General features: G+C 45.9%; 1 protein-coding gene across 1 annotated transcript in view; it reads right to left on the bottom strand.

The window, feature by feature from the left end:
* Nucleotides 1–336: 336 nt before the first annotated feature.
* The window catches only part of Rp9 (RP9 pre-mRNA splicing factor), a 26,134-nt gene continuing 1,432 nt past the window's right edge, over nucleotides 337–25,038 (bottom strand). The window contains exons 2-6 of the mRNA XM_050124895.1: nucleotides 14,848–14,878; nucleotides 13,755–13,884; nucleotides 5,797–5,888; nucleotides 1,688–1,749; nucleotides 337–890 (exon numbers count right to left, since the gene is read on the bottom strand). Of these exons, the coding sequence (XP_049980852.1) occupies nucleotides 695–890; nucleotides 1,688–1,749; nucleotides 5,797–5,888; nucleotides 13,755–13,884; nucleotides 14,848–14,878 (511 nt within the window). The 3' untranslated portion in view covers nucleotides 337–694. The remainder of the gene's footprint in view (nucleotides 891–1,687; nucleotides 1,750–5,796; nucleotides 5,889–13,754; nucleotides 13,885–14,847; nucleotides 14,879–25,038) is intronic.

The following is a 25,038-nucleotide window of genomic DNA, read 5'->3' as shown; positions in this document are numbered from 1 at the left end:
AAGCCAACCTGTCTACACAGCCAGCCCTGGACCCGACAGAGCTATAGTCAGACCCTGTCTCAAAATGAAACAAAACAGCATCCCATTTATTTTGCTGATGACACACAATCCTTTACTTGTTTTCTTTAAAGATACGGTTAGCCCAGGTGAACTCAGCAACCTTCCTGTACCAGTCTCCCAGAGCTGGAATTGGAGGCAAATGCATACACCTAGGTGTGCGTGAGATATTTCTAAAAAACTCATATGCAAACTGCTAAGCCAACTGGAAAGGGGGTAAAAAAAAGGAGTGTGTAACTGTTAGTCTTGGACCACCTGTCTGAATTAATAATGACTACATTTAAAAAATAAATCATGAACTTTTATTATCCCGAACCACAGACAAGGGCAAGCCTGAAGTTCATGGGAACTGAGTTGCCACACCATGGAGGGCAAAAGCTGGCAACACCCGAGGGTGTTTCCTAAGTCTCCATCACCTCCCCCTGCAATCACAGACACAAGTGACCATCAGGGAAGAGGACACAGATGCTGTTGGCAGCCACACCCGGGAGCCCGCCTGCCCTGCGGTGGTCACTTGGTACCAGAGGCGGCGAGAATCCTCAGCTGTGCCAGGTGTCCCTCCTAGTCCTGTCTGTCGCTCTCAGGGGCAGCTCTGTTCTTTGGCCTGCGGGTGGACTTGAGAATCTGCCATCAGCTGTCACTCTGAGTCTGAACTCTCACTTGACTTGGAAGCCTTGTGCTTTCGTTTCTTCTTCTTTTTCTTCTCCTTCTTCCTTTTCTTGTGTTTTTCTTTCTTCTTCTTTTTCTTGCGCTTCTCTCTGCCTGACGAACTGGAGCTGCTCTCGTCTTCATCTGAGGTGGAGTCCTCCAGTAACTTCTTTAACTGCTGGATCCTAAACAGATCAGCAGAACCACATTTCACTTAAAGCAGCTGGGAGCCGAGGGAATCATGAATAACTACCTCGCTAAACACAACCCGGTTCATTGTCCTAAACAGCTGTGCATACTTGGGTAGCCCTTGTAACCCCTAGCAAGCGCATACCTACTGAAACACCCTCCGCTGTTTATAGTAATGCAGCTCCTCAAGGACTACCAGACAACTATTAGAAAACCTTTCTGCTTTGGTGACAGGGTCCCAGTGTATTCTAGCTAGCCTCAACTCATGTGTAGTCAAGGGCGACCTTGAACTTCTGATCCTCCTGCCTGCACCTCCTAGGTGATGGTGGTATAGGTGTGCATCCTAATACCTGGTGTACGAATTCTGGGGATCAAACCACACCCAGGGCCTCATGCATGCTAGGTAAATACTTGACAAAGAAAACTAAATCCCTCGCCCCCTTCCTTAATCTTGTCCTTATCTGTCACCTTAGGCTGGCACAGGAGGTCTAGAATTTGAAGCCAGCTTGAGCTTCATGCAACAAAACAGACACACAGACACATACACACACACCCTAACGATACAGCACAATATGACTGTGTCTTGGAATACCTACTGCTAATTTAGGGAACTGCAGTAGAACCGGCCTACTTCTTACACTGACATCTCTGTTCAGTGACAAGTCTTGCTCTCCCAGCTACTCAGTTACTGTACTAGGATTACAAACTGTCCCCCATATATTGGAATACTTGTTTATAATTCTGTACAGTTTCAGATTTGAAGAGGACATTGGTAGCAATGCGACAGCCTTACCTTACATCCTTTTCATGTCTTTTATTTTCTCGAATGATATCATACATGGGATCTTCATGTGCCTTATGGGTAAGAGAGAGTTAGATTTTTGGTTAGTTATCATGGACTGCTTTATTATGTAAAAATATCTCTATTAACTTAAACTGGTATTTGATGTAGCTTTTTTTCCCCCTCTTTATCTAGCCTTCAGTGCCTTCAAACTTTCTGTAGAACTCAGACTGGCCTTGAATTTTTTATCTTACCTCTTTGGCCTCCTGAGTGCTGGGGTTAGTTAGCTTCCTGAGACTTGATGACATATGTATCCAAATCTGAGTTTCTTCTCAGGCTAGCTTTGAACTTTCTATGATGCTGGGGACAGCCTTGACCTTAAACTCCTGACCCTCCTGCTTCTACCTCCTAAAGTGCTAGACTACAGCCTTTTGTTACCAACTTATTCTGAGAAAAGGTCTCACTTTGTCATCCAAGGTCACCTCATACTATGTCAGTCAATTACCAAAGTGCTGGGATCCCAAGCAATACGCACCACAGCCACCTTACAATAAATTTACCCCCCCCCACCAGAAAGGCCTATAATTATTGTTTGCGACAGTTCTTTGCTGACCTGGAACTCACTGGGCAGACTAGGCTGACCCTAACTCATGGCGGTCCTCCTGCTGCAGCCATCTGAATGCTGGATTACAGCTGTGTGCCCATGCCTGGCTTACACTGTAAACACTGTAAGGCTATAAGATGCCTCTCCAATTAGAATATATAGGAAATAACTATTCCATATAAAGAGATACAGGAGGGGCTGTTAAGATGGTCACTAGCTGCCCCTCCCGAGGACATGGTTTCCACTGCCAGCATCTACATGACAGAGCTCACAAGCCTCTGCACCTCCAGTTCCATGGGCTCTGAAGCCCTCTTCTGGGCTCTCCGGGCATTGCATGCATGAGGTGTACAGACATGCAGGAAAAACATTCATCCACATAATAAAAACAAATCTTTAAAAACTTTAAATAATGACCTCTAACAAGGCAATTCTGCTTCTCTTGGGTGCAGGGGTTACAGGCACGCATAGAAGCCCGGGCCTCCCCTTGTTTTTGGTTATGCATTGCTAGCCTAGGCACACACTCTAAACAATGGAGGAAGCTCCTCTTCCCAGTGGTCTCCAAGCACATACGAAATCCGTCGAGTGTGAAGGTACAAATGTAGAGAACAAGCTGTGCTAGACAGGTTTTAGGGTCATGTGTGATAAGAAAAACTTTTGTGTGTGTGTCGGGGGGGAGGAGACAGGGTTTCTCTGCCCTGGTTGTCCTGGAACTCGCAGAGATCCGCCTGCCTCTGCCTCTAAGTGCTAAGATTAAAGGTGTGCACCACTACGCCCAGCCACTAAGTGAACTTTTAGGGAGAATGCTTATTTATCATCTTATGCCTATGTATAATGTGTGTGCATATCATTAAATCAAATGCATTATGGTAAGGGACAAGTTCAGAAAAAAAAAGTGGTTCTATAACTCAATCTATTAATCAAAATAGAGACCCACTCTATGCCTAGTGACCAAAGCCTCTGTTCTTTAGACCCCACAAGTGCCTTTAACCACTGAGCAATCTCTTCAGTCCTATCATTATTATTTTAACATTTAATGTGTGTATATGTGTGTGTGTACAGCAATGTGCGCACACGTGTATACCACTGTGTGCTTATGGAGGTTAGAGGATGACTTTCAGAAGTCTCCTTTTCCGTCCACCACGTGGTTTCTGGGGATCAAACTCAGGCCAGCTGGCTTGGCATTGGTGCCTCCACCCCCAGAGCTAAGAATACAGAAATAGGGGTCAACAAGGTGGCTTGGTGGCTAGACTTGTCAACAAGATTGGCCACCTGAGTCTGACCCCTAAGACCCATGTGGCAGGAGAGAACTGACGTTCAGGCTGTCCCACATCCACGAGGGCCATGGCAAATGCAATCTCACACACACAATAAATATTAAGAAAAATTTGGATAAAAAAGGAAGAGCCTAAGAAATACCCAGTCCGGAACTGACCACTGAAAGATCTAAGCACTTAGAAACACAGGCTGGGGTGTGGCTCAGCTGGCAGACAGCAAAGAGAGACGTAAAAATAAACTTAAAAATCTATTCTCTCATCAACCAGTTATAATTATTGTTAATTTTGGTATACCTTATTATTATTATTATTTAAAAATTTTTCAAGACAGGATTTCTCTGTGTAACAGTCCTGGATGTCCTGGAACTCACTTTGTAGTCCAGGCTGGCCTCAAACTTACAATTGGCCTGCCTCTGCCTCCCAAGTGCGGGGATAAAAGGCACATGTCATCAGCGCCTGGCTAATTTTTGGGGTATATTTTATAAAGAATTTGAGCCATAAGATATATGCAACTTTTGTTTCTTTGTTTTGTTAAAGAGAGCGTCTCAGTGTGTAGCCCCGTGGGCCTGGAACTTGCTGTGGAGACCAGGCTGGCTCAAGCTTGGAGACAGAAGTGGCTTGCCTCCCAGGCACAACCACAGGTTGTTTTTCACTTGGGTTTTCATGAGCCCCTTCCCCTAACAGTCTGCAGTCTTCAACATCATAATGCTGCGACTGGGACTGTACGGGGTGCACAATGCTCCCCTAGAATGCAGGAGGCCCTGGGTTCAAGCTCTAACATCGCAGAGTCTAGACCATGCTTTCCCTTTTTCATTTTCATTTTGGAGAATTTCCTTTGCTCGTGTTTTTGCATGTGTATACAGGTGCACCTGTTAGTGCATGTCTGTGTATGTGTGTAGTTATGTGTGCATGTGTGTACGTGCAAATGTCAAAGCCCATAGTTGACTTCAGGAGTCTTTTCCCAGTGTTATCCATCTTATTCACGGAGGCAGGGTATCTCAGAGTCCCCAAGGCAGCCAATCTAGACAGCTAGTCTTCTTAGCGATCCCTTTCTACCCTCTGTCGCTGACATTGGTGGGCTGCTATGCCTACCTAGCATTTGCATGGATGATGGAGAGTCACACTTCTGTCCTTGTGCTTGCCTGGCAAGAGCTATTATCCACTAAGTCAACTCCTGAGTCCCTGGAGAAGGTGTTTTAATGTTTTGTTTCGTGAGACAGGCTGTTGCTATGAGACCCAAGCTGGCCTCATGCAGGGTCTTTCTGAGGTTTCTTGAGTGCAGGACTGCAGACATGGCTCACTACCCCTGGCCCTGCTGACCTCACTCTACATACACTGACAACCTTAGTGCACAGATGGAGCCTTGCTTGGCAGAATTAGTTCCTGATGTGAATGAACACTTCCAAGAGGTGATTTGTGAAAAGTACCGTGAGAAGGTGGGAACGCTTGCTCATCTGTCTAGCAAGTATACACTTTCAGCTCCAAAGACACATCTAAGTTTACATGGGAACAAAACCCCCTCTCCTGAGTAATAAATGTGCATTTATATAAACTACAAAGAAGGGTCGAACACATGGTGCTGGCTTTGAGAAAGCAAATTGCCATTCCTCAGGCTAAGTAAAGAATATCTGGTCTGTCTGTCTGTCTTTGTTTGTCTTTCCCTGCGGTGCTGTGGGCTGACGTCAGGCTCTGCACATGCTGGACAAGTATCCTACCACCGAGCTGGACAAGCACCCTACCGCAGAGCTGTCTACATCCAGCTCTGGCCCTTTCAAACTTTCTTTCTCAATTTGAGACAAGATCTCACTAAGTAGCTCAGCTTATTCTTGAACTTTCAGTTCTCCATGTCAATGTTAAATAGCATTTTAACAGGAGTCTTTCCCTCCCTTTTCTTTTTTCCCTTCTGAGCTGTCTCTGAAGGGCCTTATAGAGATACAGCAGGTTGGCCTCAAATTCACTCAGTAGCCAAAGTTGACTTTGAACTCATGATCCTTCTGCCCCCACCTCCCAAGTGATGGCATTACAGGCATGCACCATCATGCTTGCTTTATGTGGTGCTGGTGCTGGAATCAAGCAAGAGGTCTGTGTGTGCCACACCAGCACTCCACCATAGGAGCGACACATCCAGCCCCAGGGCATGACGGGTGTGTGTGTTTCTAGAGCACAAGTTCACCAGTGATGATCTACCTCCTAACGGTCACCATCCCAAGACTGTTAATATCAACAGTGCAGGGTTTACTTACAACTCGGAACTGTTCTAACTTCTGGTTGCCTTTGATAAAGAAAGGGCATTCTTTGTCGCCTGTTCGGTGGCCATACCGTTTGCAACGCCAACCTAAAGCCAAAGAAAAATATTTCTGTAAAATATGGTCTCACTTCAGTGAGATAACGGTTTAGTAGATCAAGTTTTTCATTAGACTCCAATTCTAAAACACAAAGGATTAACGGATGAAAACACTAAGATCCCAGAAAATAACAAAGGGTAACTAATTGCTTCCTCGAATCTTGTTAGGAGTGAATGTCCATCATCAAATATTTATGAGCAATACAATGTTTTTAGCAGGTTTCACTCCATTTCTCAGAGTACAGCAGGGGCTGGCAAGAGGGTCAGCCATGATTCCAGCACCCACAGGGTGGCTCAGGAGTATCTGCAATTCCAGTTCTAAGAGACCCAAAGCTCTCTTTTGGCCTCTAAGGGCTGCCATATGCAGGTGGGGCAGATGAACTCATGTGAGCATACACACACACGTAAACAATTAAAAGGGGAGCAGAGTGAGTCCCTCTCATCTGAAATGGCTCTGATTCTGAGGGCCGAGGTTTAGCTTAGGGAGAGAGTGGCTTTGCACACAGCACACTCCAGACTCTGGGTAAAACCTCCAGCTTCACTGGAGTAGTGTCTTCCTTAGGCTGAATAAACCATGCACACCCGCCCCCACAGAGCCCAGACTCAAATTCCTAGACTTTAGTGACACTTTCTTCTGCAGTGCAAGGACTTGAAGGACACACGACTCCATCAAGCTTTACAGAGCCTCATTCTATATCTTTATTAAAGACAGGGTCTCACTATGTAGCCACGGTTAGCCTGGAATTCTCAGATTGCCTGTCTCTCACTTGGGGTGCTTGGGTTAAAGGCCTACACCCTAACACCTGACCCTGTTTTGTGTATGTATTTGAGTGTGAGTTTGTACATGTGAGGGCAGTGCCTGAAGAGGCCAGCTGAGAGTGTGGGACCTCTGGAACTGAAGTTACAGGTGGTTGTGAGACACTTGACATGGGGGCTGGGAGCTGAACTGTGGTCCTCTAAAGAGCCCTGTGCACTCTTAACTGCCGAGCTGCTTCTCCAGCTTCAGCCTCGTTTTTAAGCAAAACAACAATTTCTCTTAAAATGTAGTGTCATTAGAACTACACAGGTTAGCCTGGAAAACAGAGAAAGTGCAGGTGTTTAGAGAAGTTTTGTCCCCGAGGAATCAATGTAACACACGAACACACACGCTCCAAGTCGATGAAAGCAAGCGTGCAACTGAAGGCTTTCACTGGACGCTCCATGGCGACTGGCACAGCGCCCTGAGGGGAGTGAAGCAGTGACGAGGTCCCAGCATTGCCCTCACATCTGTTCATCCCGTCAGGCAGCTGCTTGGGGATGGTGAGCCAAGCGACACTTAGGTGCTGACCAAGGAGGTCAGGAAGCAAGAGCGCTCGCTGTAAAGATGTGCTGTTTTGGCCCATGCTAAGCAACCACAGAAAGCTTGTTGTTGAGGGAGCGATCGTCCTCTGTGGCATGTGCATGTGCTTAGGAGAGTGTAGGACTCATGTCTAGGTCGGACAGGAAGTCACGTGCCCTCCTCTACCAGTTCTCTGCCTTATTCCCCTCAGATGGGTTTACCACAAACTTGCTGTATGGCTGGCCATCAAGCGCTCAGGATCTGTCTCTACCGTCTAATGGGTTTCCCGGCGTGAACAGCCATTTGCATCATCTTACGTGGGTGCTGGGGAGTCTAGTCCTCATGTGTACCCACCACTTTAACTTACAGAGAGAGACAGACCTAGAATCCTAGTACTATGGAGGATGTGGCAGGCCTACTCCGAGTTCCAGGCTAACAAGTGCCATGGTAAAGAATTCTGTCCCCTTCACTAATCCAAAACAGCGTCAGGAAGAAAGACCACATTCTAAACTAATGCTGTGTGTCATCAAGGGGCGCGGCTGGATGTGCACACATCCCAGCGTGTGTTAGTTCTGCTCAAGGTTATCTTAAACGAAGGTGATGTGCTGCATAGCCCTGGGGCTGACCCAAAATCCCAGCACTCAGGAAGCCGAGGCAGCAGGATTTCTAATTCAAGACCACACTGGGCCTTATAAGGAGATGGCATCTCATAAACAACAACAACAAAAAACAAATGATGATCCTTGTAATTCTAAGTGTGGCTCACAGAAAAAGTGACAACGTGAAAGACGTATCAGCAGTGCACTCTTAGGAGCCCTCAGCGTGTGAATAGCCTGACTGCAGAGCTGTACTGGCAGCCATAGGGGCTGTGGCAGCTCAGCGGCAGAGGGTCTACTTTGCACAAGAGAGATACTGTAGTACAGAGAACACAGGCAGGCAGGCAGATGGGGTGGGGTGGGGATTGTGATATGTAGACTTAGCGGTTAAAGAACCATTTTTCTTTTATATATTTTTCAATATTTTGTTATTATTTTAATGTGTGCAGGTATTTTGCCTACATGTATATCTGTCTATACACTACATTCATGCCTGGTGCCTAGGGAGGCCAGAAGAGGTCAATGGATCCCCTGGAACTGGAGTCACCATATAGGTGCTGAGAATGGAATCCCAGTCCTCTGGAAGACTGGTGTGCTGGTTTGAATGATAATGGCCCCTAAGATGTTGGAATACTTTGCTCCCAGTTTGAAACCGTTTGGGGAAAGATTAGGAATGGCCTTGTCTTTGGGGTTGGGCTCTGAAGTTTCAAAAGCCCGTGCCTTTCCCAATTAGTTCCCTGCTTCGTGCTTGTGGATGAGACGCGGGAACTCTCAGCGACTGCCCCAGCACCACACCTGCCTCACTCTCTGAACACTTCTTTTTTTAAGTTGCCCTGTGCATAGTGTTTTATCACGGCAACACGGAAGTAAGCAGGACGAACAGCCAGTGTTCTTATCTACCAAGTCACCTCTCCAGGCCCAGAACGACTTTTCTTACCAGAGTCAAGGAACATATGCAGGTTCCTGTACAAGTGTGGTCTGCTTTGTAGGACCTGAAGCTTCTATCATTTGGTGAAGAAGTGGGTAAATGGTTATGAGAAAACAAACACAAAAACATCTTGCCTTCAGAAAGTGAACAGCATCATATGCAAATATGAACAAGAACACACTGTACACCGCTAGGAACACAAGACTCTTGACAATCTATAAACATGGATTCATTGAGAATCCACTTAATGACGAATATACACAGAGGTCCCTCAATATGGGCCTGTAGTGGCATTTCAGTTGTATTTTAATAAATAAAGCTCGCCTGAAGATCAGAGAGCAAAACAGCCTCATGCTGGGCACCATTTGTTGCAAGATTAATAAAAACCAAGAGACAGAAATTAGGGTTCAACCTGAAGGTCAGAAAAGCAAAACAGCCAACCACTGGGTTTTACCTCTACCTCAGTTAGAAATGTCAGTTCTGTAGGGTAAAAAGACAACTGGGACAAGAAACCAACCAATCACTGCCAGCACCCTGACTCTGAACCCAGAGTAGAGAAAGAAACATGCCCAGTATTTGAGACCTGGGCCAGGGAGAGAAACATCTTTATCCCCGAACCCCAGACTAAAGACATGTGCCCTGGCTATGAAACTAGTATCAAAGAAACACACCTTGTCCCTAGAATCAGAGCCAGTGAAAGAAATATGCCCTGGTCCTAAGATTAGAGTCAAAAAGCTAAAAAGGACCAGTGAAAGAAACACAGTTTGGCCATGAAGGCAGAGCCATCTCTGCCCCTGACCAGCTAAACTGACCAATCGCTGAGCAGGGAAAAACTAACCAATCCCCCTTCTCCCTGCCCCTAAGAAGCCCTATATAGCCTCTCCACCGCTTCAGTTAAAGGCTGCCTTAAGGCTGCAGGTAATCCCTCCCTGGCAGAGGCAGCAACTCTCCCGGACTACTCCTTCCCAAATAAATCACTTTCTCATAAGAGTCTTGCTCCTTCATTCACTGGAGCAGACTAGAAGAATCTGGCTGGGACTTCCCCAAGAGGACCAAGGTGAAAAATCTTGAGATGTTCCCTAGGGGGCCTGAGCAAGGAGGAGCAGAACAGAAGGACCTTGCTAGGATGCTTCTTAAGGGGGACTGAGTAAGGCCAGGGGAGGAAAGTAACAACTTTTCCCCAGGGCTGGAGAGGAGATAGCTACATTTAGCATAGTGTTAGTAGAAGAAACATCTTGGGCTGGAGAAGAAGAAGCAGATAGGACGCTCCTTTAATGGAACAGAGCAGAGCTCAGCTGTAGCTGCTCTCCATGAGAAGAAACAGGATCCCTACATCCTGCAGGGCCACCTCCCCCACCACACCCAGCTTCAGGTAGCCTGGCTTCCCCTAGTCAGGACACCTTTCCTCCAGGACTCCAGTCTCCAGAGCTGTCCGAGTGTGGCTCTATACCCCCAGAGCTGTCCGAGTGTGGCTCTATACCCCCAGAGCTGTCCTAGAGCATCTCTAAGTATATCCTGGCTTCCCCATAAATCAGGATATCCCAATACCACTACTGTACCATGTTCCCCTACAAATTCTGCCTCCAGGAGTCTCAGAATGAGACTGTGAGAGCTGTCCCCTCCCTTCTTATAATCCTCTCTAGTGCTGGGATTAAAGGCATGCACCACTACTGCCCTGTTTTTATGGCAAACTAATGTAGCTACTGGGATTAAAGGTGTGTGTCACCACTGCCTGGTCTGTAGGGCTGATCAGTGCAGCTGTTTTACTCTCTGAACTTCAAGCAAGATTTATTTATTAAAATACAAATGAAATATCACTACATGGGCCAGGAGATAACCTTCATAAATCTATTCTTTCTTTGCTTACTTATTTTATTTCTGAGTGCTTTACCTGCATGTGTAATGCATATGCGCTTGGTGTCCTCAGAGGTCAGAAGAAAGTACCCTAGCTCTGAACTGGAACTATGGACAGCTGTGAGCGATCATGTGGGTGCTGGGAACCAAACCCAGGTAGTCTGCAAGGGCAACAAGGATCTTTTAATTGCTGAGTCATCTCTCCAGCCCCAATCTGTTCTTTCTTAAAAGTAATGAGAAGTTCTAGGCCAGTCCCAAGCTATAAACTGGGAGTCTGTCTGAAAACAAACAAACACAGGGCTCAGTAGTTAAGAGCTCTTATAGCTCTTAGGACTCTTGCAGAGGACCTCAGTTCAATTCCCACATGTTGGGTAGCTCATAACTCTAGTTTAAGGGAATACATGCACATAATTAAAAATAACAAAAATCAATTTGGGGGCCCTGGACAGCTGAGTCAGCAGTTAGGATCAGATATTGTTCTTATAAAGGACCTAAGTTTTGGTTCTGAGCACCCATGTCAAGAAGCTCAACCACCTCTGGCACTACAGGACATCTGTAATCATATGTATGTCTCCTTACCACCACACATATACACATAATAAAAATAAACCTTAAAAAATTTCTAAACAAGTAATAAAAATAGTAACAATTTTGTCCAAAACAGTCTTTAGCTTTTTACAAATTAGTCACGGGCTTTTTCCACTGTGAGAAAAAAAATTCTAATCAAAGGTAGTTGGCCTATCAAAGGTTAATATTCCATAAAACAATCCCATCTTCAACCTCTGTACAATGTTTATTTTGTTGTTATGCTATGGTTGCAGTGCCTGCCTATGTCTGTGGACCATGTACACACATGCAGTGCAGCCAGAAGATCGCACTGGGTCTTGTGGAACTGGAGTTACAAACCTCTGAGCCTCCACGTGGGTGCTGGGGCCCCGACTCTGGGTCCTCTGCAAGAGCACCTGTTGCTCTTACTGCTGACCGTGTCTCCAGTCAGCACCAAGCCAGTTTGGTCTCTCCCACCAGGGAGAACTTGTTTACCCAAAGGCCCTGCAAGCACCCCAGGAACTTGGAGAGCCTCAGCTACTGCTCCCTCCCAGATTCCTTCATTTCCTCTGCTATAGGCAATCATGAAAGCCTGTGATGCTGGACCCCGTCCACTGGGGAAGGCACAGACGCGGCTGCATTAGAGCAGAAGTCAGTACATTCATGGCCACAGTGTGTCTGGGAGCCTGGCTTAGGTCAGGGGACACCCTTTTTACCAACAGCAACAGCCTACTGTTTCTTTCTCTTTGTTCTTGTTTCTTCAGGTAATATCTGAATATCTGCTTCCAATACAACAATCTAAGGAACATTATTTCCAGAAAATCCACCCAACCCTGGTGAAAAGTGCCACCTCTGGTCAACCCTGGTGAAAAGTGCCACCTCTGGTCAACCCTGGTGAGAAATGCCACTTCTGGTCTCTGAACTGGGCCACTCCCAGTGTTCTTGTCCTAGGTCAGTAACAGTCTGACCAAAGTCAGCATGAGGTCTAAGCTCCTTAAAAGGACACAGCCACATGGCACTGCCACTATTTGATCATCTCAAAGACCCCTGAAAAAGCCACACCTATAAGTTACTTGCCTAAGCACATCATTCATTCTATAGGAAAGACAACCTTTCAAAACACCGGCTGAAAATAATGGCTTGTTTAACATCCAGTCCACACTGGCTAATTTTATGCCAATTTAACACAAACTAGGGAACCTCGTTTGAGAAAATGCCTCCATCAGACTGCCTATAAGCAAGTCTATAAAGCATTTTCTTGATCAATAATTACTATAGGAGGGCCCAGGTGTAGGTGGTGCCCTCCTCTGGGCTGGGCACTACCAGTCCTGGGTGTGGAAAGCAGGCTAAGTAAGCTAAGGAGAGCAAGCCAGTAAGCAGCATTTCTCCACTGCCCCTGCATCAGCTCCTGCCTCCAGGTTCCTGCCCTGTTTGAGTTCCTGCCTTGACTTCCCTCACAGTCCTTCCTGGACTGTGATTTAGGATATCTTAAAAACTAAGAAGGCCAGTCCGGGCCATATGAAGATGTCCTGTCACAAAACAAAGCAAAACTGCAACAGGAATCTGTGACAGACTTATGTAAACCATTGAAATGTGTACGTATGATTATAGGACTGGAAGCAGGTGGGACATAGAAGACACCTGTCTAGAGCCACCTGTGGCCTGTGGTCGCTCCTGTTAGTCACTTTAATGGACAAACATTCAACAACACTGACAGACAACGACCAGCTCTGCCACATCTCTTCCTCCTATGGCATCTCTCCCCCAGATGTTCTTTTTATCATGGTAGTACTGCTATGGGAACATCACTGGGTCGGACTCAAAAGTCCTAGAGTCAGGTCAGCCATAGGCTTGGCCTATAACAGCATTTGACCTGGAACTCACATGGGCGGGGAGAGAACCAACTCCCACAGCTTCTCCTCTGACCTCCATGTGTATAGTGTGGAACCCACACTGACACATACACAGTAAATACATACATAAATAGCAATAATAAATAACATAAAAAAAACAGGGGCTGGTAAAGCACTTATCTGACATAGGGAAGGCCCTTGAGTTGATCTCCATAGGAACACACTTGCATGCGCATGTGAGCATACACACGCGTGCACACACACACCAAGATAAGATAAGACGTATGGTACTATCAAGTACAGCACATAACCAGTGGTTTGGATTTAATTTGTCCCCCAAAAGTTCATGTTGAAAATCTGGTCCGCAGTGTACAGGGTAGAGGACCTTTTAAGATGTGGAGCTTAGAGGCAGGTTATGAAGGGTGTAAGTCCTCACTAATGGAAATGGGGCCAGGTCTGGAGTGACTGTACCCCCATCTCACCACTAATGGAAATGTGGGCCAGGTCAGGAGTGACTGTACCCCCATCTCACCACTCCCTGCATGTGTTTCCCTTCAGAACATTCTCCTTGGGCTTCTCCATCATGTATGATGCAAGCAGGGCACACAGGCCAGGATGCTGATGCTGCACTGTGTAGACCCTGCAGCCTTCAGAACTGTGGGCCAAAGAGACCCATTCATGACTTACCCACCCTCATGCATCTTGTTTAGTGACAGAAGACAGACTGCCACAGAGATGTCACTCAAACCCTTGCACACTCACATTGCATAACTTTGACCTCTCTCCCAAGTGGCATCCAAAGTCCTTTAGTTGGTGCATGAGCCAGAAACTCCCTGGCATGTTCATTGCCTGGTACATCTGGAATACAGTCTTCTGGCTTTGTCTCCTCCTCCTGCAGGAAGATAAGTGTGTAAACAACAGAACAAACCAGAACCAAACAGGACCCATCCATGCTTCTTGCCTGGGAAGCTATCATCTGGCTTCCTGTTAACTGTGTGACAATGTCGTCCCCCAGGAACTGGGAGAGACAAGCTGTTAGGGACAGAACTACACAGGAGAAACTGCTCAGCCTTGCTGTGATGCACAGGCTTCGTGCAGGAATGACTTATGACCTTCACACTCTGACAGAAGATAGGTCAAACAGCTTTCACTCTCTCACAGTCTGTGGGAGGAGAAGGCATTTTAGAACACTAGAGACAGACGGCTACATTAAAATGTCTCTTAATAAATTACACTTTTGTGGGGAGAGCAAGCTCTTCCCGTGATGTGAGTGGAGAGGGAAGACGACCCTGGAGGAGCCCGTCCTCACCTTTTCTCTTAAAGGTCACTGTGTCTCTGGTGGGGATTTCCACTGGCAAATAACTGTATTTCGAACCAGAGTATTCCTTTACTTTCTGCTTATTTCAAACATTTCTTTACTGAAAGTCTTTGGTCCTCTGTCTGCTTTCCTGTGTCCCATGCCACTGAAAGACCCGCTAGGCTGCAGTGTTTGTCCTTTCACAGGCTGAGCTGAGGCTCTCAAGACTCCACCCTAAATGTACTGAGGAGCAGGCTGAGTGAGGCAGACAAGGAAACTGGACAGCAGAGCTTCCAGAAGATACTGCCACAGAGACAGAAAGGAAGCTGCGGTCCCAGGACTCCTATGTGTTTGCACTGGCTCCTTGGGACGGCTTGGTGGCTGAATATATATATACATATACACACACAGACTTTGTGACAAAGGCCAAACTTATGGTTCACCTGGTATCTATTGAAAAGAAACAGCATGTTTATATAAGGAGATTAAAAATACCACCATTTTTAAAAATAGTAAACCAAGTCCCCAAGTAAATTTAATAGAGTAACCATTGCTTACCTTTATAAACCCAGGAGGAGGTTTCTCGTAACTAGAAAATGAAACACAAAAAGCAATCTTCATCATACATGTCAACAGAAGACACAGCACACATTCACACACACACACACACACACACACACACACACACACACACACACACACATGGGACAGCAGGAGCCAGCCCCCTCAGAGGTTTCCCCTCCACACCCAGCTGTGTCAGATGCTCACAGCCCTCAGAATGTTTGTATCTGCACACGAAGGGCAGTGACACTCCCAGACAATACTCCACAGAGTGAGACAGGACCCTTCGCTCTGTACCTCACCTGTCTACCCCCCCCTCGGGAAGCACTCCTCATCCTCATCACTAGAAGGCCAGAGGGATAGGACCCTTCGCTCTGCACCTCACCTGTCTACCCCCCCCCCCTCGGGAAGCACTCCTCATCCTCATCACTAGAAGGCCAGAGGGACAGAAAAGCACAAGGATGTGTGCCTTCTTTGTTCTGACTCTTTTATGCAGGGCTAGGGGTCTGCAGGGGAAAAATAAAATTAGGTGTGGGAAACAAGGCGCCAGACTAAGGGGCAGTCAAATGACCTTCTGTTTTCTGATCTAAGATGAAGGAAAAACAACTTGATAGGGGATTAGCACAGTTTGCTTTCTGTTGCTATCACCAACGCCATAACCAAATGCAACTTGGGGAGGAAAGAGAGTATGTGAGCTTACAGGTTAGGTTAGGCTGTCACTGAGTGAAGCCAGGGCAGGAACTGAAGCAGAGACCATGCTTTCTTATATAACCAGTGCCCAAGAGACACTACCTGCAGTGGACCGGCCCCTCCCACGTTCATCATTAATCAAGAAAATGTTTCCAGACTTTCTCACAGGCCAATCTGATGGAGACAGTTTCTCCGCTGAGGTTCTGTTTCCCAGGTGACTCTAGTTTGTGTCAAGTTGATAAAAACTAACATGTACAAGGATGGCTTAGAGATGTCATGAATCCAGAGCCTTAAAGGTTCCGAAGAGAATGGCTGGTGGGATCAAAATTAGCTTCTTAGATCTGGCACAGTGCTTTTTCCAAAGCAGATATTCAAAAAGATTTTAAAAGGAAAACTACAGTGTGACATGAGACTAATTTAGCAAAGCCAAGAGAACCCTGGACATGTGGCGAGGTGACAGAGCGCTCCGGCAGACTTCATTCCCAACACTGCAGTTTCATGTGTCAGACAGAAAGGAACAGGGTAGTAAAGTCCATGAATCTCCAGATCCATCCCTGAACTACAAGTGTTGAACAAACAACATTTGCCAATTATAATGAGGTCCAAATGCGTGAATAAAATGCATCTTATCACTATAAAAGGAATGTGACACAATTATAGATTTTGAAATGTGTTATTATTAAAAATGTGTCACACAGATGTTTTCATAAGTTTAAAGTAAAGTGGTTGGTGTTTATTACTAGGACAAATAAATTCATTAATTGTTGTTGGAGGTTGCTTGTTCATTACCGTCTGCCTAGACCTGAAATAATTACTCAGAAACTATATCATTATAATTAGTACTTGGCCTATTAGTTCTAGCTTCTTATTGGCTAACTCTTACATCTTAATTTAACCCATTTCTATTAATCTGTATATCACCACGTGTCTGTGGATTACCGGGTAAAGTTCCATCCAGTATCTGTCTCTGGCATGGCTACATGACTTCTTACTGACGCTGCCCTTCTTTCTCCCAGCATTCAGTTTAGTGTCTGCCCCCCCCACCCCCATAGCTCTACTATGCCCCATCACCGGCCAAGGCAGATTCTCTATTCATTAACCAATAAAAGCAACAGATAAACAGAAGGACTTCCTACTTCAATTAATGTAACACATTAAAAAAGATACTATATCTCAAAATATTATTTCAGTGGTAAATAAAAGAGATTGAGAAATTAGAATGAATTTGTTTGCACTGTGACAGTTAAGAAATCTAGGGCTGGCTAAAAGTGGTGGTGCACATGTTTAATCTCAGCACCCAGGAGGCAGAGACAGGTAGACTTCTAAGAGTTTGAGGCCAGCATAGTGAGTTCTAGGTCAACCACGGCTACATGGTGAGGCCTGCTCTAATAAAACCAAAAAGGAAAGAAATACCTAGTTAATTTTGTTATTGCTGCTGTTTGGGACAGGGCCTTACTCTGTGGCCCAGGCTGGGCTCAAGCTCCTGACCACCTTTCTGCCTCAGCCTCCTGAGTGCTGGAACTATGTGGGTGAGGTGACCTTGTGTACTTAGTTCTTAAGATCTAAAAATGGGGGGGGGGGAAGAGCTCCATTTTGTTCTGGAGGTTTTGTGTGACGTCACTGAGAGTGGACTACATTGTTCTGAGAAGTAGAAGGTCAAGCCTGGTAGGAAGGAAAAACAGCAAGAGGATGTGGACCCAGAACTCACTCTTGAATGACTATGGATGACTGTCTTCCAGGACAGAGTCTCCACTAGCCTGGCTTCAGAGTCACCATTGTCCTGTCGCAGTCTTCTGAGTGCTAGGATTAGAACTCTGGGTCTTTGAGGACAACTAAATAATACTCACTCTGTGAAGTACTTATAATGACTTTTAAAAAATTAACATACATAAGTGTTGTGCCTCCCTGTATGTATGCATATACATGTATGTACACATGCTACATGTATGCACGCACACTACATGTATGCCTGATGCCTGCAGAGGTCAGAATGGGGCATCAGATGTCATACCGATGGTTGTGAGCTGCCGTGTGGATGCTGGGAACTGAATCAGGGTCCTCTGCAAGAGCAGCCAGAGCTCCTAACTGCCGAGCTGTCTCAGCAGCCTCCTTTAAACTACTTTTTGTGTTGAATGCTCAGCAGGATTTATCTGAAGCATTCATTAAATATGCACCATCCCACAAAACTGTTCTGCATCTGCCTGCAAGGAAGGAACCACAGAGACGAGATGTCTGCTGTGTAGCTCAGCTCTCAGCTAGGACAAGAGACCGGAAGCATGGGCAGCCTGAAGAGAGAGGTGCTGTGGAGACAACTGAGACCTGAGGGGACACCTCAGGTTGAACGAATTATTTCACCCCGCCGTGGTGCTTCCTGTCCAACATGGCTGACAGACTTCCCACATTCGTGTCTGTCTTCTTCCCAGCAGTGTTTAAATTGACAGCAAGAAACAGTAAAGCCAAGGTACCCCAAGACCAAGCAACAATCTTGATTTCAACCTGTGAAAAGTTTACAGACTTCCTCAGGTACAGGAAGCCGAGGCCTTTAGAAGGTCTCCAGAGAGCATGGTTACCAGGGCGCTGAGGTGACCACCTTCTCTTTCCTTGCAGCGGGAGACTGCCTTCCCACCCTTGATCACTGCTCGTTCTTTTACCGGATTCCTGGCAGCCACACACATACCTTAACTTCAGGCCAAGGAAGGAAGATGCTTTGCCCCAGAACCTTAAAACCTAGAAATGGCTCTCCTCGCTGGGAATAAAGAGCCGAGCAGTCAGACCATCCTATGTGAAGTTGCCAGTCACGCTAGGAATAGTGGCGTGAATTCCAGCACTCAGGAGGCAGAGGCAGGTGGATCTCTGTGAATCTGAGGCCAGCCTGGGCTACATGGAGAGTTCCAGGATAACCAGGGCTACATAGAGCCTCAAAACAAAACAAAAACCCTGAATGAGCATCTTCCCTCTTTCTCCCACTTTAAAAGTTCCAAGAGTAGCCTAGCGCACACTATGTAGCACAGGCTGGCCTTGAACTCAACACAACCCCGTTTCAGTCTTCCTAGAGTAGGACACCAGGGCTGACACGATAGCGTATCACTATCAAGTGTGAGCAGAGATCCAAGAACACCCAGACAACAAAGAGAATGAGAAAACAAAACCACAGGCTGGGGTATGTGCCTCAGCCGGTAAAGAGCTGCTCTTGTGGACAATAGGACCTGAGTTAGATCCCCAACCATGTAACAGCAAAGCTGGGCATGCTGGTACGCACTTAAAACCACAGAGCTGGGGAGTCACTGACATGCAGACCCCTTGGGCTTACTGGCCAGTTTGTCTAGTCCGCCTGGTGAGTTTCTGGCCAAAGAGAAACCCTGTCATTGGATCACCTCCCAAGTATGATATCAAAGACCTCATCATGCAGACACACACACACACACAAACAAACACATAAATAATTACCATGTAAGTCAGAAATCAGAACACAAGGCAAGCCTGTAAATATAGCTGCAAGGGAAGCTGAGGCAAAAAGACATGGCAAATTCAGGGGATGCTTGGGCCACACAGTGGGTAACTTAACAAGACCTCATTTCAAAATAGAAAATAGAAGGAGGGCTAAGGTTATAGTTCAAAACAGTGATAATAGAGTGGACAAAAGAAAACAAAAATTAATGCATGCTCATCACTACTGAAACAAGAACAGGATGTTCTGAAAAACAAAGCTTAGAACAAGTAGATGTTCTCTTTATTTTTAAAATTAGCATATGAAACGTTAGCTATTGTATTAGTCATGGTTCTCCAGAGGAACAGAACTGATAAAATGAACACACACACATTCATTAGAGAGGCTTAAATTTTGTGGTTTGACCACTACAATGGCAGAAAGGTCATCAAGTAGGTCACCAGGGGTGACAGTGACAGTGGAACCATTTCTATTTCATCGCCTTGAATCCTGTACCCATGGATCCTGACTATGGCAGAAACTGTACCTACCACATGCTGGACTCTGATTCAAAGCATACACCACCTTCTGGAGGACCCCGCCTCAGCCATCTAGGCTACTGCCACTTAATTGGTGTTTCAACAGTGTCTTCAAAAGGCCATTTCATCATTCTACCAGGCTAGCTGCTTCAGAATGGTGTGAACATGGTAAAACGTGGGCCCAAGGTCACACTTCTCTGACTGTGAAATCAGTTCCTTGGTCAGAAGCAATGCTGTGTTGAACACCATGATGGTGGATAAAGCTTTTGGTAAGATGGGAGGTTTTGGAGAGGCATTATATGCAAGAATAAATATCTGTTCCAGTAAGGAAAAGACGCTGGCCTTCCCAAGGAGGAAGTGGTCCAGTGCTGCTGGCGTGCCACCAAGTGGCTGGCTGGTCACCCCAGGAAACGGTGCCACACCTGGGGCTCACCATTGGCTTCTGCTGCTGACAGACCTGGCACTCTGCGGCAGCTATAGCCAGATCAACCTTGCTAAGAGGAAGTCCATGTTGTGAAGTCCATAACCTCCATGTCTGCCACTATGACTACATGGTTCATGGGCCCATCAGACAATGACAGGAATAGCTAGGGTAAGAGTGCAAAGCCATCAGTAAACCATCACAGGGCACACTGCACGAGCCTATAGGTTCACGTGTGGGTACAGAGGCACTGTAACTGGGGTAGAAACCATAGGTATTTGGGCAACTTCTTCATGTACTTTGCTTGCACCATTAGAACATGCTTGGGCCCAAACATGTATAGTATATGCCACTTCCATTTGATAATAGGTTGTTGCTGTGTACGTAGTACTTTATGGCTGTATTAGTCAGGTTCTTATAGAACTTATAGAATGAATCTGTGTGTGTATAGAACTTATAGAATGAATCTGTATGTGTGTGTGTGTGTGTGTGTGTGTGTGTGTGTAACTTATTGGAATGACTTACAGGCTGCAGTCCAGCTAACCCAGCAATGGCTAGCTGTAAACGTAAAGCCCAAGAATGCAGTAGCTGCACAGTCTCACGAGGCTGAGTCTTCTGCAAATGCTGGAATTCAGAAGTAGGCTCCAATGCCAGTGAAGGAATGGATGTGCTGGCAAGGTGAGTGCAAAAAGGCAAAGAGCAACACCTTCTTCCTTCTCCTATTGCTTCCAGCAGAAGGTGTGGTCCACATTAAAGGCTTGTGTCCTGCCTCAAGATCTGGATTAAAGGCCTGTGTCATCCCACTTAAGATCTGGATCAGAGGTGTGTCTTCACTCCTCTAAGGCCTGGACTAGAAGTGGATTTATCCACTTCAAACCAAGCAGAATCTCTCTCACAGGTGTACCCACCATTTCTGGATTATAGTTTATCCCAGATATATTCAAGCTGACAACCAAGAATAGTCATTACAGTGGGTCAGGTAATATCCAACGCATAAAGAACAGCTCAGGTACAGAATAACCTGGTGGCCCATTGTCAAATTTTCAGTTTCCCTTAATGCCCAGTAGCAGGACAAGGGCTGTCTCTCAAAGGGAAAATAGTTGTCTGCAGATGACAGCAGAACCTTGCACCATAATCCCAAAGGTCTCTTCACCTAAGGGGCCTGCCAAGACCTCAGACAGCACCTCAAGTACCATGGGGTCTGTTGTGTTATACAGTCCAAGTGGGAGAGCAGCCTGCACAGCAGCCTGGACCTGCTGAAGAGGCTTCTCTTGTTGCAGGCCCCACACAAGGCTAGCAACTTTCCGAGTCACTTTGTATACAGGCTGGATTAACACACCCAAGTGGGTAATGTGCTATCTATCTCCAGAATTCAAACAGGCCCACTAAACACTGTGCTTTCTCTCGGTGGGAGGGACCAGGTATAATAACTTTATCCTTCACCTTAGAAGGACTATCTCTGCATGCCCCACACCACTGGTCTCCTAGGAATTTAACTGAGGTAGAAGGCCCTTGAATTTCTATTGGATTTCTTTTCCACCCTTTGATGCACTGTAAAGGTGTACTACTGGCCTTGCCAACTGAAAGTAAACTGCTTCTAGTGGTCCTTATGGACAGATACTTAAGAAAAAGCATTTGCAGCCAGGTGGCGGCAGCAGCACTCGGAGGCAGAGGTAGGTGAATCTCTGAGTTCAAGGCCAGCTTGGTCTACATAGTGAGTTCCAGGACAGACAGGGTACACAGAGAAACTCTATCTTGAAAAGCCAAAAAGAAAAAAGAAAGAAAAAAAGGAAAGAAAGCATTTGCTACATCAACAGCTGCAAACCATGTATCAGATGTGTTAATCTGATCAAATATTGATATCTGGTGCAGAATTGACAATATAAGTTATTACTTGATTGAGCTTTTGATAGTCAACTGTCAGTTCTCTACAGCCCACTGTCTTTTACACAGACCAGAGAGGAGAGTTAAAGGGAGGTGTGGGAATGTGGGAACCACTAGCCCTGGTTTTTTTTTTTTTAATTTTTTATTTTTTGAGACAGGGTTTCTTTGTGTAGCCTTGGCTGTCCTGGAGCTCACTCTGTAGACCAGGCTGGCTTCAAACTCACAGAGATGCATCTGCCTCTGCCTCCTGAATGCTGGGATTAAAGGCATGTGTCACCAATGCCCAGCTCCACCCTGCATCTTTCAAGTCCTTGAGGGTTGGCATTAACTTCTGCAATTCCTCTTGGGATGCAATATTGTCTTTGGTTCACTATTTTCCCTGGTACAACTCTAGTGACTTCCACTTGGCTTTTCCAATCATAATGGCCCTCACTCCACAGGTCAGGGGACCTATGCAGGAACTCTTCCAGCTTCTGAGTATATCTATCCCAATTAGACATTCTGAACTAAAAATAAATACAGGATGAGTTTGGGGACTCACTGTGAGTTGGCTCTCAGCCAAAATTCCACTAACTACCTGATTCCATTAAGCCACTATTTTAACTGGAGGTTCACAATGCTTTTTGGGAGTTCCTAGAACTACTGGAATCCAGACCTTGGACACTCTGATTGTCTCCTTTCCCCCAGTGTACAGTTACCCTTGAGAAAGGCCATAGGTCCTTCTTGGGAGGGATGAGAGAAATGCTAACGGTAAACTCTTGGGAATTTTAGCAAGGTCCTCCTTCCTTAGGGGAACCTATGAAATCATAGCATTTAATTCATCTAACTAGCAGCAACATTTCCAACCCTAAGGTCTGGCACAAGAAAAAGGACGATGACAAAGATCTTCAAATGTACTGGTGCCCCTCACCATTTTTCGTCTGTAAGACTAGCGAAGGGCATGTCTTCTGGGCCTTCTTAGTGTGGAGGATTTGGCTCCACACACTGTACCCACTCCAGCTTCATCAACAGCAAGACAAGGGACAGCAGGCCATCTTTGGACAAATGTTTCAACAACTGTATGAGTTTCCATATTAAACCCAGAATTGGGCTGGACAGATGGCTCAGTGGTTAAGAGCACTTACTGCTCTTCGAGAGGACCTGGGTTCAGGTCCCAGCACCCACATGGCAGCTCACAGCTGTTTATAACTCTAAGATTTGACACACTCATGAAGACACCAGGCAGGCAAAACACCAATGCAAATAAAATAAAAATAAACTTAAAACAACAACAACCAGAATCTCTACTCAGTGGGCCCAACTCAATAAACTCATCTTGATCCAGTTGTATGTTCCTTCCACCATTATCCCATACCTGTAAAATCTATTCCCATACATTCTGCTTGAATGAACGAGCAAACTCATTAGGCTAGCTCTTTAGTGGTATGGTGCACCTCCTCATGAACCATGCTTTCAATCCCCCCTCTAGAAGCGTGCTTTAAGTCTGGCTATAGATCTAGAGGCAGCTATCAATGGGCCCTGGGGGATATCAGAATGGAACCTGGCATCTCTTCCAGGAAAGTCACTCTGTCTGGCAGAGGATGAAGAGTGAATTCCTTAGGCAAATTCAGGTGAATCCCTACAGGGGATGGGGTATGGTGCATCCTCTGCTGAGGGCGAAGAGCCTACTTTCTCAGCAGAGACAAGCCCTTGAGAATCCGAGGGTTCAGGTAGGGTCCTTTCACAACTCCATCCAAGAGCAGAATCCAGTTCCTTACTAACCCGTGCCCTTACTATAACCGCTGACCCTCTCAGCTGCTGGAGCTTGAATTTTCTTATTCAGCCAATCTTACAATGGCGGCTTTGGCTTGATCTCCTGCAACCTGAGCTCTACGGCTGCTGGAGAGAAGATTCTCTCCCAGTGCACACTTAGAAACCATCTGACTTCATGCGCATCTGGAGCCGCTCAGTTACATCGCTGGGTTCAGACTTTTCCTTTGTCACTCTGTCCACCGTGACACGGTTGCCTCTAGAGCAACCACCAGCACTGTCGCTCTCCGTATTTTCCCACTAGTGTTGGAAGTTTTAGGAACAGAGTCACCACAGGGGAATCAGGATCATCAAAGGCGCTTATATCACTAAGTTCTTCAAACAGTTCACACCATGGCTGCTGGTGTTCTCTGTGCTTCTCGGAGAGGCTTCAGTAACCGCAGTGCTGGCAAACCGGAAAGCCTAGTCCAAGGCCCGGCACTTGTTCAGTCTACAAGGCTGGACGTCTCTGCTGATCCTTGGTAAATGTTGGAATCCTGAAGAAGGTTCTAATACCAGCAACGGTTTAATCATACAAAGGCCTTCAGTATCCTCCTATTACCATCGCTCGGTTGTGCATTTAGTATTATCTCTATGTAGTACCGTGTCAGAATATCTTATTACATTTTTATGTGCTTATTTATTTAGTGTGCTCATATTTATGTGCCACAGCATGTGTGCAGAGGTTAGAGGTCAACTTGCAGTAGTCAGCTCTTGCCTTCTATCATGTGGATCCTGGCCACTGGGCTTGGCAGCAGGGCTTTTCCACCTGCTTGAGGCATCTTGCTGGCCCAGAATACTTGATTTTAAAAATTGCTGCTGAAGTTGCTGAGTTTCATAAAAAAATTGTTCAGTAGCTCTGGAGAGATGGCTCAGTGGTTAAGAGCACTTACTGCTCTTGCAGAAGGCAGGTTTGGTTCCCAGCACCCACCTGGTTCTTCCTCTGGCACCAGGCACACAGATAAGGCAACAGTTTCTGAAATGGCTCTAAACAGACTTCTGTTATTACACTATGGACGTTGTGCCTGTGCACAGTGACAATGGTGACAAAAGCTCTAACACTTACAAAATCAAAATATAAGGCAACTCTGAAAATTGCTGAAGATGCTCCACCTTCTTCAGCATTCAAATGTTCAGCCGCTACTGGATTGCTTACGGAAAAACAACAAGTACATCTATCTCATTAGTACGCAAACTTGCTTTTGTCTTTAATGTTAAAAATATATGTATAAGAAAGAACTGTTTTAGCTAGGCGGTGGTGGCGCACGCCTTTAATCCCAGCACTCGGGAGGCAGAGGCAGGCGGATCTCTGTGACTTTGAGGCCAGCCTGGTCTACAAGAGCTAGTTCCAGGACAGGAACCAAAAGCTACGGAGAAACCCTGTCTCAAAAATTCAAAAAAAAAAAAAAAAAAAAAAAAAAAAAAAAAAAAAAAAAGAA

Source organism: Alexandromys fortis, unplaced genomic scaffold, assembly GCF_014885135.2.
Source record: "Alexandromys fortis isolate MF-2015 unplaced genomic scaffold, M_Fortis_MF-2015_v1.1 scaffold_204, whole genome shotgun sequence".
Taxonomy (NCBI): Eukaryota; Metazoa; Chordata; class Mammalia; order Rodentia; family Cricetidae; genus Alexandromys; species Alexandromys fortis.
The sequence above is the reverse complement of the archived record's forward strand: the minus strand, read 5'-3'. Positions and strand labels throughout refer to the sequence as shown.